The sequence below is a fragment of the Castanea sativa genome, chromosome 1 (assembly GCF_040712315.1).
Source record: "Castanea sativa cultivar Marrone di Chiusa Pesio chromosome 1, ASM4071231v1".
Classification (NCBI taxonomy): domain Eukaryota; kingdom Viridiplantae; phylum Streptophyta; class Magnoliopsida; order Fagales; family Fagaceae; genus Castanea; species Castanea sativa.
The window spans coordinates 45,013,014-45,027,916 of NC_134013.1; the positions used below are offsets into that span (position 1 = coordinate 45,013,014).

At 36.2% G+C, this 14,903-nt stretch overlaps 1 protein-coding gene across 1 annotated transcript; it reads left to right on the forward strand.

Annotated features, from left to right (window-relative positions):
• Window positions 1-8,620: 8,620 nt before the first annotated feature.
• Window positions 8,621-10,963, forward strand: LOC142621817 (large ribosomal subunit protein uL22c-like). Its single transcript, XM_075795182.1, has 2 exons — window positions 8,621-8,964; window positions 10,391-10,963. Exons 1-2 carry the CDS (start codon window positions 8,718-8,720, stop codon window positions 10,762-10,764), a joined length of 621 nt encoding a protein of 206 aa, XP_075651297.1. The 5' UTR covers window positions 8,621-8,717; the 3' UTR covers window positions 10,765-10,963.
• The last annotated feature ends 3,940 nt before the right edge of the window (window positions 10,964-14,903 follow it).

Sequence of the window (14,903 nt, forward strand, 5' to 3'; positions counted from 1 at the left end):
AGTGTAAGAATGTATGCTATGTTATGCTATCTATGTCTGTGTCTATGTTTGTGTCTATCTGCAGAATCACTAGAAACGCCTCTTCCTCGACTGATAGCTTGGAGTCGACTTTGAGCCTCCGCCACCACCACCATCACCACCACCACCACCATCACCATCATCATCACTGGCACCTTCACCACCGTATAGGTGCTTGGAATACTCGGTCACCTCCAACTTGAGGTTCCCCATAAGCTAAACAAGCTCATCATGCTCCTGTAGATGACGCATGAAATCCACCTCAAGGTCGGTATAGCGGATCATCTTTGTGGCATAACTCCTCCCAAGTAACTCTAGACCCACTCAAGTGTCTGACTCGCCCTCCAAGTTTATCAAGGCCCTATCAAACCGCAGGCTAGTCATGTGGTGGAAGTCATGGGGAGTGATGGTCATCTCTCGATCAGCAATGTGAAAGGTGTGGGTAGTGCCCCACCACCTCTCAACCAAGGTCTGCACCAAGATAACACTAACGGATCTCTCTGGTAGAAAATGGACAATGGGCTCGAAGCCCACAACATGTATATGGCCCCGAGTCTCCTCATTGAGAATTTCGTACCATACCGGTACCTGGTTGGTACTTCCTCTGCCGAAATAGGGAGGTAAAACCTGCAAAAAGAAAATGAGATTAAATTCATGAGTAGGTGAAAAGAATGGTGGGAAAGTGATATTGGATTCATAATAGGACAAAATATGACATGGGACATACAATTGGATGGAAAAATGGTGAGGAATGATGTTAAAATTGCAAATAGATGGAAAAGGAGTTTAAATGCTCAAAATAGGGTTTATGTTAGGTAGCATGCGCGCGTAGGAATGAGGCTGTGTGCACAAGTACTCTGCACGCATGTGCAGGCTGAAACCTACGTGCGCAAGAACTGAAAAACAGATACACACACGCAAGAATGCGCCTACGTATGCATGAGTATAGGCTACACGCGCAAGAAAATGCCTACGCACGCATGAATGCATACAGAAGGTCATTCTTCAACATTTTCAATGTTTTTTCAACCAAAACTCATCTTAAACATGTTCTTACCCCTCCTAAAGTGTCAGGTTTTCATCTAAACCCATCCTTTAGAAAACTCGAGCATTTACAAGCCTAAAAACGTATCAAAATGGAAGATCAAAAGAAAAAACTTGGAAAATGGAAAAAAATGGAATAACTCACCAATCCAGCCTTTACACGTTCAGAAAGATGGTGTTGTGATCTGTAGGTCAAGGAAGGAGCCCCATTCAGACTTACCGCTCTATTCCAGCAGGTGAGATGAAACACATCGGTGGAAAGGATGTAAGAACTCTTCTTGGACTTAGGTGCCGTTGAAGGAGATGAGAGAGTTTGAGAGAGAAGTTGAGATTGAAGAAAGGAAGGGATAAGAGTCAGATTATGAGGAATGAGAGAGAGGTAGAGGGTTTTTGTAGAGAGTTAGAGAGAATATGAAGAGGTAAGGGAGATTAAAATAATGAAAAGAAAAAAACGGTTGGTAACCGTTGGAGAAAAAAAACTGAAGAGGCGAGAACACACCTGGTGGCTAAACTACACGTAATTTAGGCCTCCCCGCTAAACTATGTGTAGTTTAGCAAAAAAAAATTCAAATATCCCCAGGGGGGTTTCTACAAGAATTGAACATGAAATTCAAATATCCTCAGTGGATCCTTCATCCAAAAATAGTCAAGCAAGTCAAAATTTGTGCACATATCCTACAGGAATTCAACATGTAGACACAAAACCCCATACAAGTCAGAATACAAAATTCATGCACATATGCTACGGGAATTGAACATAAAAGCACAGAACCCCATATAAATTAGAAAGAAGAACAAAGAATTTGTACACATCCTATAGGAATTGAATATGCATGCACAGATCCTATGCAAGTCATAATTCATGCACATATTCTATAGGAATTGAATATGCAGACACAAGTCACACACTAGTCAAAAAAAGTCAGAATACAGAACTTGTGCACATATCCTCCTAGAATTGAACATGCAGGCACATCATACAAATTTTTGCACATATCCTACAGGAATCGAATATGAAGGCACAGGCTCTATACAATATAGAGATTTTTCACATATCCTATGGGAATTGAACATGCAGATGCATCATATAGAACTTATGCACATATCCTCTGGGAATTGAATATGCAGGCATAGTGGAAGAGGTAGAGATAGAGATAGAGACCAAGGTCACCCCGAGGCAAAAGCCTCACCAGACTAGGTATAGATGGAGATGGAAGACAAGTACCACCTAGAGAAGTATGGGGCAAGAGCCCCAAATGGACACCACAAATGTGTATCCTTTAAAGCTCATAACAGTACCTTTGTTTGTTTGGTTGATGTTTGTGGTTGTTGGCCTGGTTAGTTTTTCTTTTAAGTGACTCTAGGATAGTGAGTCACTCGACTTTTGCTTGCAATTAGCAAACCAGGTTTTGGGATAATGAACCTGTCATTACTCATTTCCCGAGCAACATAGGTAGGAATTCAAACATACAAATCCCACGCAACTCTTTAGAGTTGCACCTAGCCCCATGTATGCATGATGTGTGTCATGTGCATAGGTTGGGCCCCAACCATACATCGAAACAAAAGAGGGGCATCTATAGACACCGCATTTTGTACCCCTTACGACTCGGGTCCCAATTAGATGTTAAATTGACTCGAGAAATGTTAAAATGAAAAATATAACTTTTAATGAGCAAATAAATATATTTTTGGAAAATTAAAGCCAATGGAATCCTTGGCCTACATATGCAAGAATTTACTTGTGCGCATGGCCTTAATGCATGTGCACGTAGGCCTGAGCCTACGTGCACATTTAGGGTTCCAAAAATTATGGAATGCAAGTTTTCTACATTAAAGACTGAGGTTTAGAATGAATCTCACATTGTTTGAGAGCCGTTCCAAAAACCCTATTTTCACAATATAAATAGTCATACATGATACATTTTTAAAACAGACAAAAATCCTAAAGGAAAATGCTAAGATTCACTAAAAATAGTGAATCAAAAAGGAAGTTTTTCACAAAACATACTCAATTTAATTTTCTTTTGATTGAGGCATTTTCTGGCCTTGATCTTTAAGTTTAAGATTACTAATCACTATTGTTTTTTATTGTGAATAGATTTGACTGAGGGGAACAATCAAAATCAAGCCTAGGAGCTTTTGTTTTGAGGTATTGAGTTCTAAACTCTTTTCTCTCTTTCCTGTTTAATCTTGTTGTTAATCTTGTTTCTTTGTTTGTTTTATGTCTTAATATGTTTACATAGCCTAGTTTTAGATAGCCTTTGTATTTCTAAGTATGTTAGGTTGTTAGATTTATTGTTTTGAAGTTTGCTTTGTTTTTATGCTTGCTGCGTTTCTAGGCTAGGGTTTTTGAGCAAGTTTGCACACGCATGCATTATGCATGCACATGCAAGTCAAAGTATGCATTGGCATGCATTTGACCTGTATGTGTAGACTTCTGCATGTGCACGTAGGCTGCTACCCAAAAACCCTAATTCAGGTTTTCTTCTTTGTTTTCTATTCTTATTTCACATGTTATGCCTCTATTTTGATTCCTTTTTTTTTTTTTTTTTTATAGATATTAGTTCTTGTTCTATGTTTATTGTTCATTTGTGTTTCACATGTTTAAATTAGGGTTTATCTTTAGTATCTTTGTTTTGATGCCATGAACACGCATTCACATGTTCATGCATTAATGTCATAGGTGCTGTGATGCGGTAAGGTAAGTGAGGTAAGTCATACATTCATATGTACATGCATTTGTTTGTGGCATAATCTTGTTTAGGGTTGATAAATATAATATGGTGGTTTGAATAAGCATATTTGCTTTCTTAATGTCTTCCAATGATCCATTGAAGATACCATGATTATTTGCTGCCTATATTTAGCCTTGATTTAATGTTCACATGCTTCTGTCTTGGATATGATATGATGACATGATGCTAGATGAATGCTAAGTTGATATGAGATGCCATGATAGATGCATGTTAGGATTTTTTGTGATATGCCATGATAGATGAATGATTAGGTGTTGGGATGATTGATGCCATGATTTTATGCTTAGATGTATGCTAGTGTGTGTGTGTAAATACAATATTGAATATGGCTTTAACAGGGTTAAGACATAAGACACAATGACAGGAAGCCAACCCTAAGGTTGGGCAGTTTTGAGTGCATAACACCTCCCAAAACCGTATCTAAACTCTAAACTCATACTTTGGTAGTAAGATCAAAAAGGGTTCTTCCTCAAGAGGACGCTATATTCATAGTTCCTAAGTCATTGCAAAACTAAGTGGTGACTCCCCGTTGTATCTACAATTACCAGGAGCTTTTCTACTATTTCTATGGTGGCTTTGTTTCGCTTGGGGGCGAATACTTGTCATCTCTACTAGACTGCTTCCTCTTCAGATCTACATTTAGATCGTATTCAACGATACTTTCATCTATACTTGGCATGTCTTCATAAGTCTAGGCAAATACATCCAGACTTTCCTTTAGGAAGGATATAGGTCGTTTGCTACTACTGAAGGTAGAGTCGTTCCTATCTTGGTGGTTTTGGATGCATCTCCTTCTACCAACTCCACAGTCTTCAACTCTTCTACTGGTTCTTGTTGCTTTTATTCGACTATCTAGGTATGGTTTTCTTTCCCTAAAAGTACTGCTTGGTAGCAATCTCAGGCTAATACCTAGTCCCCTTGAATCTCTCATATCCTAAGATCAGTTGGAAATTTGACTTTGAGACAATACATCAAAGTAGCAGCTTATAAGCGATTAAGAGTTAGTCGTTCTAAAATAACATTATAGGACAATAGGCAATCAACTATGAGAAAGTCAATATTTCTGGTTACCTATGCAAGGTAGGTTCTAGTTGTGATAGATAGGGAAATGATCCATCTTGGATAAACTCGATCTCCACTAAAACTAATCAAGGGAAATTCAAAAGGACGGAGCCTTTTTGGGTCGATCTTCATTTGTTGGAAGGCCGTCATATATATGATGTCTACTGAATTCTCGTTGTCAACCAACACTCGACTAGTGTTATATCCCTTTATTGTAACCATAATTACCAAAGGGTCGTCATGAGGCTATTTCACTTCTCTGGCATCGCGTTTCAAAAACACAATTTCCTCTACTCCTGTCCTTCTATACTTCATCATTAGGTGCCCTACATGAACACTGTTAACCTATCTTTGGTAGGCTTTTCATAAAGATTTGAATGATCCTCCAGTGACGGGTCCTCAAGTAATCATTCTTGACTCACCGAAAGTGGCCCTGGCATCTTGTTCATCATCTTTCTTGACGTCAGCTTGCTTGGGCTTTTCTTCTTCCTGGTGATGATGATGGTCCTTCTTCGTGAACTTCTGTAATCTCCCCTTCTATATCAATTCTTCAATTTTCCCCTTCATATCTCTGCACTCTTCAATAGTGTAGCCATGATCTTTGTGGAATTGGCAATATTTCTTTTGATCTCATCTGTGTGGAAGTGAAGTCAAAGGCTTTGGCCACTTCAAGCTTGGATTGTCCTTGATCTACAGCAAAACTATTTCCATGGGCATATTTATAAGGGTGAAATTCACCATTTTTTTTTCAAGAGGTTTGAGCTTCCCTTTTCACTCTTCTAATTAGGGGAGCGATCCTTCTTTCTTTCGTCTTGTGTTGAGGCTTGTTGAGGTCGTCTATCTTTCGCTTGTCATCCATCCCCTTTGCCATTAATGCGTCTTCTCCGTTCATATATTTTTGAACTTTAAATAGGAGATCCATCATTGTTGCTGGTGGAGTCTTGGCTAAGGAGAAAATGAAGTCTTTAGTCATCAAACCAGCTTGGAAGGCCGTTAGTTGGACTTGGTCGTTCGCTTCATCTACTTCTAGGACTGCTCGGTTGAAGCGTTTCATATAGACCCTTATGGTTTCTCCTTCTTACTATTCTACCGTCAGTAGATGGGAAGTTGGCCTTTTGTGCCTTTGAGCCCCGATGAAATGTCGAAAAAACAAATCACTTAACTAATTGAAGTTTGCTATTGATGATGATTCTAACTTGCTAAACCAAACTTTAGTGGCACCTTTAAGGGTTGTTGGGAAGGATCTACACATCACTTTATCAGGTGTCTTCTGAAGGTTCAACAGTATCTCAAAGGATTCTATATGATCTAACGAGTTTGTATGCCTATCATAAGATTCCAATTGAGGGAGTCTAAACTTTTGTGGGAGTAGACGTTCTAGGACTTCACTAGTGAATGGTGAATCCGTTCTTTTGATCATCACATCTAAGTTTTTGGTTGATTTCCCTTTCACAACATTCTTCATCTCATCCATCTCTTTCCACATGTCTTTTTAAGAGCACATCATTATTACGATTGGGCTGCTCTGTTTGCTTGGAATTGGACCATTCCATTTGTTTAGAACTTTCTTCTCTATTGCTGGTTGGGGGGCTATGGCCCTTGTCATCATCATTGTTTCGATTATGCTGGCGAGGATTAGGCATATTGCTATTCTCATGGGAGAGGCGTTGCCTCAATTCCTCATTTTGCTTAGTCAATTCTTCAACACTTACTACTATTGTTTGAATCTGCTAGGTCATGTGCATTGGATCAAGTGGGGTTGCTGAACTTGGATCCATTGTGTTGTTTGAATGGTAAAGCTACGGAAATTTGTATGATTCAGATCTATGTTCCCCATAGACGATGCCAAATTGATGATGCCAAAAATGTTCATTAGTCGATAGCCTCGTCAGAGCTTATGACGAGGTCACTTTCCTTGCAAAGATTGAGAGAGACACCAAAGTGGCAGTAGCCAACGATTCTCTGATGATTTAGTCAGTAGAGTTCTCAATATCTCTTAGAGAAAAAGAATGTAATTATGTACATTTAGAATTGTGTACCTTTTGGTGGCTTATTTATAGCCTTGATATAGTCGTTGGGAGCCTCATTATTAGTGTAACTGTCGTTGGCCTCTTAATGGCTCTTTTGGTTGTTTGAATAACGTCTGCCTGAATTTAAATGGAGGTTTGAATAGCTTATGATTGGCCTTTCTAACTGTTGGAGCTCGTTAGTTACGAAACTATTAATGGTTGCATCGTCAATGTCATATGGTTGTCTTCTCATACAACGACCTTGTGGACTGTATGCTTGTCACCTGTATGGATGAGCCTGTGGACTAAAGGTTTGCCAGCTATATGATGAACCCCATACTTTCAGTACTCGTCACCAACCTTGCTCTACAACCTACTTGATTAAGGAACTGAAATGCAAGCAATATAGGAGGAGCATGAAAAAGGCTAAAGGTTGTAGGATCATTTTTACTTTTTAAGTCCAAGAATTGGTAGCACCTATTGTGGAATCCCAATACTTTAATCACAAAAATTGAGCTTCTTCATCCTTTTGGCATGAGCTACAAGGACAACAAAGCAAAAAATTTAGCAACAACTAATAACACACCATCACCAACAACAAACCTAGAACCCACTACCATCAACACCACCAATAGCCATAATAGCAAAAGCAAAAACCCATCATATAGTGTGACCCACACCTACCACCATCAGCACCACTAACAGACACTCAACCAAAATAGGAAGGCTAGAGATCTAGCAGAGAGAGAGAGAGAGAGAGAGAGAGAGAGAGAGGCCCATAAACTAATGACAAACCCATTACCACCACAAATGGAAAGACTCACTCAAAACTCTCCACCAACAGCCACACCCCTACCAGACCCAAAAAAACACTACTAAACTCAACAGAGAGAGAGAGAGAGAGAGAGAGAGAGAGAGAGAGAGAGAGAGAGAGAGAGAGAGAGAGAGAGAGGAAAAGAAAAAAGTCGTTGGACTCAAGTAATGGCACAGATATGGGTCCCATTTGCGATTTTTTTTTCCTTAAAAAATTATACTTAACTTAGTTCTCAAATTTTGAAAACTCCAAAATGTTGTTCTCATTTTTAAATGTTGAGTTCTGAAAACTGAGAGTAAAAATGAAACCAAATACATTGAGGTAATGGGTCTCATAGAAAATAAAAAATGAAAACGTGTTTTTAGTGAAACCAAACAGGTTCTAATTGTTTCCTTTTCAAACATCCATTTAAATGCAAAAACACAAGGCACATGGAAGGCCAATGGTAGTTAAATAATAGGAGAAGTAATATAGTTTTGAAATAATGTTAAGTGTAGAAACAAATTGAATATTTAAAAAAAAAAAAATATTGGTTATACTTAGCACTGCCCCCTATCTATATGGCTGTTTTTATATTTTATGCAGTTTATTTTTTACAATAATGCTACCATAAATTTTGAAAAATTTCACAACTTATTTAAATAGTAAAATATATAATATTGTACTATTTTCATTAAAGAAATGCTTACAATAATTTCTAGATAGTAAATTATTATTAGTTTTAATTTGAATCTACTTAAATTATATTTTTGCTTACAAGTAACAGTCAATTACAATTTATCACTTAAAATTTGTTGTGTTTCTCCTTTCGCTAAGACTATCACTGTGTTTTCTCTATAAATGAATAAATGAAATTGAAATTATTTTGTCTTATTATTTTTGATCCAGTAACCAGTCGCCACCCTAAATACACTAGCACACTAGTTGACACACTTTTGTGGATGTTGTAAAATTGTAACCCCTCTCAACCAAAAGCAAAAACCTTATCCTGCGCTGAGTCTGACTGAGCTCATGGCCATGGCTCTCACTCTTTGTCACGCGATGTCTCGCTTGTCTCTCTTTCATCGAAACTCTCAGATTCCTCCCAACACCAACACCAACACCAACACCAACACTGCCACATCCATTCACCCACTGAGATTCCCAAAGCCTAATAATGACCTTTTAACGCTCAAAACTACTACCTTCATTCCCAATAATACCCATTACGCCCCTGTCCTAACTCGCCCTCGCGCCACAGCTCAACCTCAATCTGAAGGTAGGTACCCCTTCTCAATCTGCTTGCTTTGATTAGATCAAAATAATTTCTTTTATTTATTAATGCTCCAGATTTATTTCTTTTTTTTGGGTTTGCTTCAGATACATCATATATGTGTTCTTGTTACACCACAGGTTTTTTTTTTTGGCTTGAAATTTTGTAGTATTAATTGCGTTTCATTGGAATTTTGATTAGCTCCTCCCATATGGAAAAAACCCACCCAATGAAAGTGGTCCCCAGTGATTGTCGATAGGCATTCATAACAAAATCATTTTGATTGTGATGAGCCGTTGCTTCTGTTCAGTGGACTATATAGCCTATAGTGGAGGTGTGAATGTGATGAGGGGAGTATCAGTATCATGCCGCAATGGAAGTTGGGATGGAATGGTCAGTCCATGAAGGTTGTTAGACAATATCCTATCTGGGTAGTGGCGAGAAGGGTGATATATTGTAGCCTAGGGGTGGATGATTCCATTGCCAACTGCTAAAAGATTGATAACTTTTCCGTAAGAATGGGGATTGATGGAATAGTATAAATTGAAGAATAGGGAGAGTGCAAATTGCTTTGTGGATCTACATGTTAACATACTACTCTTTGCCTGTCCACCTGTTTGTTCGTATGCCAAAAACTATGATTATTTGAAAATAATAAGCACTTGTTTTAGCTTTATTATGCTAGTAGTGACCGAAATTGAGAAAGAAAAATCTTCACATTCCTCTCTTTGGTTGTACATCATCATTTACTAAAAGGAAAATAACTCCTGGGTTCTTAGCATTGGGGATATTAGATATCAACCTGCAACTAGGTAAGTACCCTCATTCTGAAATTAATGCAGCCAATAGGTGATTCCATTATTATTAATTTTTAAATTGCTGAATACAAAGTCCAGGTTTGTGGTTAAGGAATGATGCTTGATGAAAGCCACTCAAAAAGGTGATTTCTGGGGCATATTATAATGAGGCTGAAGGTGTAAATTTTAACTCCTCGGAACGCATTGAATGAAAATGGAGAAATGTAGAAGGCTTAATTAATTTAGCACAACTTATCGTTGATTTGTAATTTATTGACTGCTATCATCTAAAAGTTTCCTGAGCCAATTTAGCATTAATCTGTATTCACTTTGCTTAGATGGACTAATTGCTTAGAAGCTTTCCTGTGAGAATTGAAACAGTGGTGTTTGATTTTGTTTAATAGAAGAGGTATTTATGGCTGTGTGCTTATTTATATGCAGAACATGTCTGAGAATGTTGAAGAAATCATGATTCATATTTTTCAGCATGCCCATATATTACTCTTTAAGTATTCATGCTTTTGTGTATGATAAGTCTAGTTGGATAATCTAATGGAAATAAAACAGAGAAGCTAGTCTCAAATGATCATTTACTTGTAAAATAAAAGGTTTCATATGCTTATGAAATACGACAGGCATTGTGACAAAGAAGGGGAAGCAGGATTCTTATGCAGAAGCACGCGCAATTGGTCGATACATACCTATGTCTGCTAACAAAGCACGAAGAGCAATTGATCAGATTCGTGGGCGTTCCTATGAGGAGTCACTTATGATACTGGAACTCATGCCTTACCGAGCATGTGATCCCATTCTCAAATTGGTTTATTCTGCAGCGGCAAATGCTAGTAAAAACATGGGTTTGAATGAAGCAAGTTTAGTAGTTAGTAAAGCTGAAGTCAATGAGGGTCCTACTAGGAAAAAAGCTAGACCTCAAGCTCGTGGAAGAGTTCATCCCATAAGAAGGCGCTCGTGTCATATTACTGTTGTATTGAAAGATACATCTTTGTGATTATGAATGGCACGCAACTAAACTTTTAATACCAGTTCAACCTGAGATGTTCCGCTTGTAACGTTGAAAGACATGCAATTGTTGTAGATTCTGTAGGAACTTTAGAAGAACTATAATCCATGTTTTTAAACCTATGATATCTCCTGAATTATTTTACAAAGTTGCATAACCAAAATGTGATTCAACAAAATTGCTCAAACTTGTGTGAACCAAAAGGTAAAGAGTTTGCTAACGTGTATATTAAATAATATAGCCCTCCCCTTTCATATTATGTTGGCACTATTTTTTATGACTCGTTTTAAAATTGGCTTTGCCATTGATTCAAGTCCATTTACCCCTCTACATAGAGGAAATTCGAAATTGTGTAGAATTCTAGCGGTACCATGAATAGGACTGTATGTTCTGTTGTGGGTCTGAATCCCTTTGACCCTGTATGTCCTGGGACTGTTGTGGGTCTGAATCCCTTTGACCCTGTATGTTCTGTTGCTCATCCTTTGATGATTGGTGTAGCTGACAATCCTAAACAATCTACGAGTTGTGCAATTCAGCCACCTGAAGTTTTTTTGTTTTTTATTTTTTGGGGTGGGTTTGTATTTCTTGATGTGATGCATATTATGGTAATGTGGGGGACATTTGGTTTGCTTGATATTACATCAAGGTGTAATGTTACATTATCGTAATCTTAGATTTATGTGATCACATAAACTTGATGTTGACATTAAGGTATTTGGTTCATTAAATTACATTTCAATCATAATCCAAGAATGTAACATTCATATAATTGATTCATAAACATTGTTAAAAATAATTATAATTATTATAATAACAAATTGATTGAAAATAACCTCAACATTAGAAAATGCCAAAATTACCCTTGCACCAAAAAATACCCTAGGAAAACCCAAAATGACCAAATTATCCCCTAAAACCCCCCAAAAAAACATGAAATCTAAAAAATGACCAAAATACCCATGTAACCTCTAAATTACCAAAAATGCCCTAACTCTAATTAAAATTACCAAAACACCCCCCCCAAACCTCAAAATGACCATAATACCCCCAAAATCACTAAAATGACCAAAATACCATCGAAACCTCAAAATGACCAAAGTACTCCAAAATCTCTTAAATGAGCAAAATAGCCCCGAAATCTCTAAAATGACCAAAATACCCCTGAAACTGCTAGAATGAGCAAAAATACTTGAAACCTTTAAAATGACCAAAATATCCCTAAACATCTAAATAATTAAAATACACCCCGAAATTGCTAAAATGACCAAAATGCCCTCAAATCCTCTAGAATGACCAAAAAAACTTGATATCTCTAAAATGACCCAAATACCCCTAAAATCTCAAAAATGACCATAATACCCCTACAAAATGAACCCCTAAAACCTAAAAATGACCAAAAAGGCCCATGAAACCTCTAAAATGACTAAAAATACACTAAAACCTAAAAAATGACCAAAATATATCCAAACCTCTAAAATGACCAAAATTTCACTGAAATATCTAAAATAACCAAAAATATTTAAAATGGCCAAAATACTCTTTATCTTTTAAAATGACCAAAAAATATTTAGGATAATAAAAAATGACCAAAATACCCCTAAAAACACTTAATGACACAAAATACCTGAAAATTTTGTTTATTTCGAAGGTTTCGGGTAATTTAGGCTAGTTTAAAACGTTATTTTAGAGGTTGTAAGGTTATTTTGGTCATTTTAATGGTTTTGAGGGTAATTTGGTTATTCTAGTGATTTCGGGGGTATTTTGGTTATTATAGTGGTTTTGAGATTATTTTCATCATTTTAGAGGTTTTAGAGGCATTTTCATCATTTCAGATGTTTCGAAAGCATTTTGACCATTCTAGTCATTTTAGGGTATTTTTAGTATTTTTATAGATTTTTAGGAATTTTGGTCATTCTAGTAGTCTTAAGAGTATTTTGGTCATTTTAGAGGTTTTGAGGTATTTTTGCTCATTTTAGAGGTGTAGGGGTATTTTGGTCATTTTAGAAGTTTTGGGGTTATTGTAGTAATTTTTAAGGTTTTGGGATATTTTAGTCATTTTGGAGGTTTCGAGAGTATGTTGGTCATTTGGGGTTATTCTAGTAATTTTTAAGGTTTTGGGATATTCTGGTAATTTTTAAGGTTTCATGGATATTTTGGTCATTTTAGAGGTTTCAAGAGTATTTTGGTGTGTTTTTTTAGGTTTAGGGGTATTTTGGTCATTTTAATGGTATTTTTTTTTTGCTCATTTTAGAGGTGTTGGAGGTATTTTGGTCATTTTAGAGGTTTCGGGGTTATTTTAGTAATTTTTAGGTTTTGGGGGTATTTTGGTCATTTTAGAGTTTTTTTGGGGGGGGGGGTACTTTGGTCATTTTGAGGTTTAAATGGTATTTTGGTCATTTTAGTGGTTTTAAGAGTATTTTGGTCATGTTTTAGGTTTAAGGGTATTTTTGGTTATTTTTAGAGGTTTTAAGGTTATTTTGGTAATTTTAGAGATTTCAAGGGTATTTTGGTCATTTTAAAGTTTTGGGTGTATTGTGGTCATTTTGGAGGTTTTGGGGTCATTTATGTCATTTTGGAGGTTTTTGGGCTATTTTGGACATTCGTTGTGCATTTTAGTTGTTTTGGCAATTTTAAGGGTATTTTGGTCATTTTAGAGGTTTTGGGGAATTTTAGAGGTTTTAAAAATAAAAAAAAATTCTCATGAGTGAAGTAATTTTTTTTTTAAATATTGGAAATTTTGTGAATTCAATAAATTATTACATCCCCACCAATAAATAATGTAAGATCACCCCCATTTAAGAAGGTGGTGTGATTATGGTGCTGTGATATATTTTGTAATCTTAGATTACGGTAATATTAGAAAAAATTAAATGAACCAAACACCTAAATGTCATATTAAGGTAATATACATCACATCAATAGCACATCATGACAAACCAAACGCCTCCTTAATGTGATGAACATTACGAAAATGTGACATTAAGGTATTTGGTTCATTTGATTTTTTTTGTCTTTCTAAGATTACCATAATCTAAGGTCACAAAATATATCACATCACCTTAATCACATCATCTTATGAAATGGGGGCAATGTTACATTACATATATATATGGAAACGAAATAATTTATCAATGGACATAATTATCCATTCCATTAAATTTTAATTACAAAATCGTCCTCATATATTTTTCAAATCATAAAAATTTAAACCCTAACTTTCTGTATCTATCTAATCTCAATCTTAGCCTCTCTCTCTTCAAATTGAAACCCTAGCCTCTATTTCTCTCTCTCTCCCTCCAGATTGATAAGGGAGCCCCTATTTCTCTCTCCTCTAACATCATCCTTTTCTTTGATGAGCCTCCTTCTTCGAACATTGCTTCGGACATTGTGAAGAAGCCCAATTTCATTGATTTAGTGAGGAAGCTCCAGTCAGGTAAGGAACATCATTGTGTCGATACAGGTGGTGGGTTTGTTGTTAGAAGAGGACTTAAAGGAGAGGAAAACACCATTGATGGTTGGTTTGATCTAGCAAGATTTTTTTTTCTTCTGAGTCTGTTTGTTTCCCTAAAAATTAGAATTCCTTCTTACTTGTATCTTTTTGTTCAATTGCAACTTTTTACTTTTAGATTCTAAAAATATATGGTTGAATCTTTGGTGTGTTTCATGTGATGTACAAAATTTGAAATTTGATTGTAAGAGACATTTGTGAAATTGGATTGGAAATTGAATTTTTTGGTTGGTGAGAAACTGCATGAAAGTGAAAATAAAAAGTGTTTTATTTTTTTTGTTGATGTTGTTTGGTTGGTGAGAAAATTGAGAAATGTAAAACTTTTTTTTAGTTATTACATGATTTTTTTTATTAAAAATTTAATTTTGTTTGGTTTTTTAAAAGGACATTTGTAGAAATTCATTCTAAAATGTTTAGCATTGCAATGTTGCATTTTGGAATATCATGCAACTAGTGAACCAAACAAGGTAATGTTATATTGCTTTAATGTAATTATATGAATGTTACATTACAATAATCTAACATCACCATGTGATATAGTATCAAGCAAACCAAACGTCTTCAAAATGCATAAATCTATTTCTATTTCTATTATAACTAGATGGAAATAGCCAAGAGA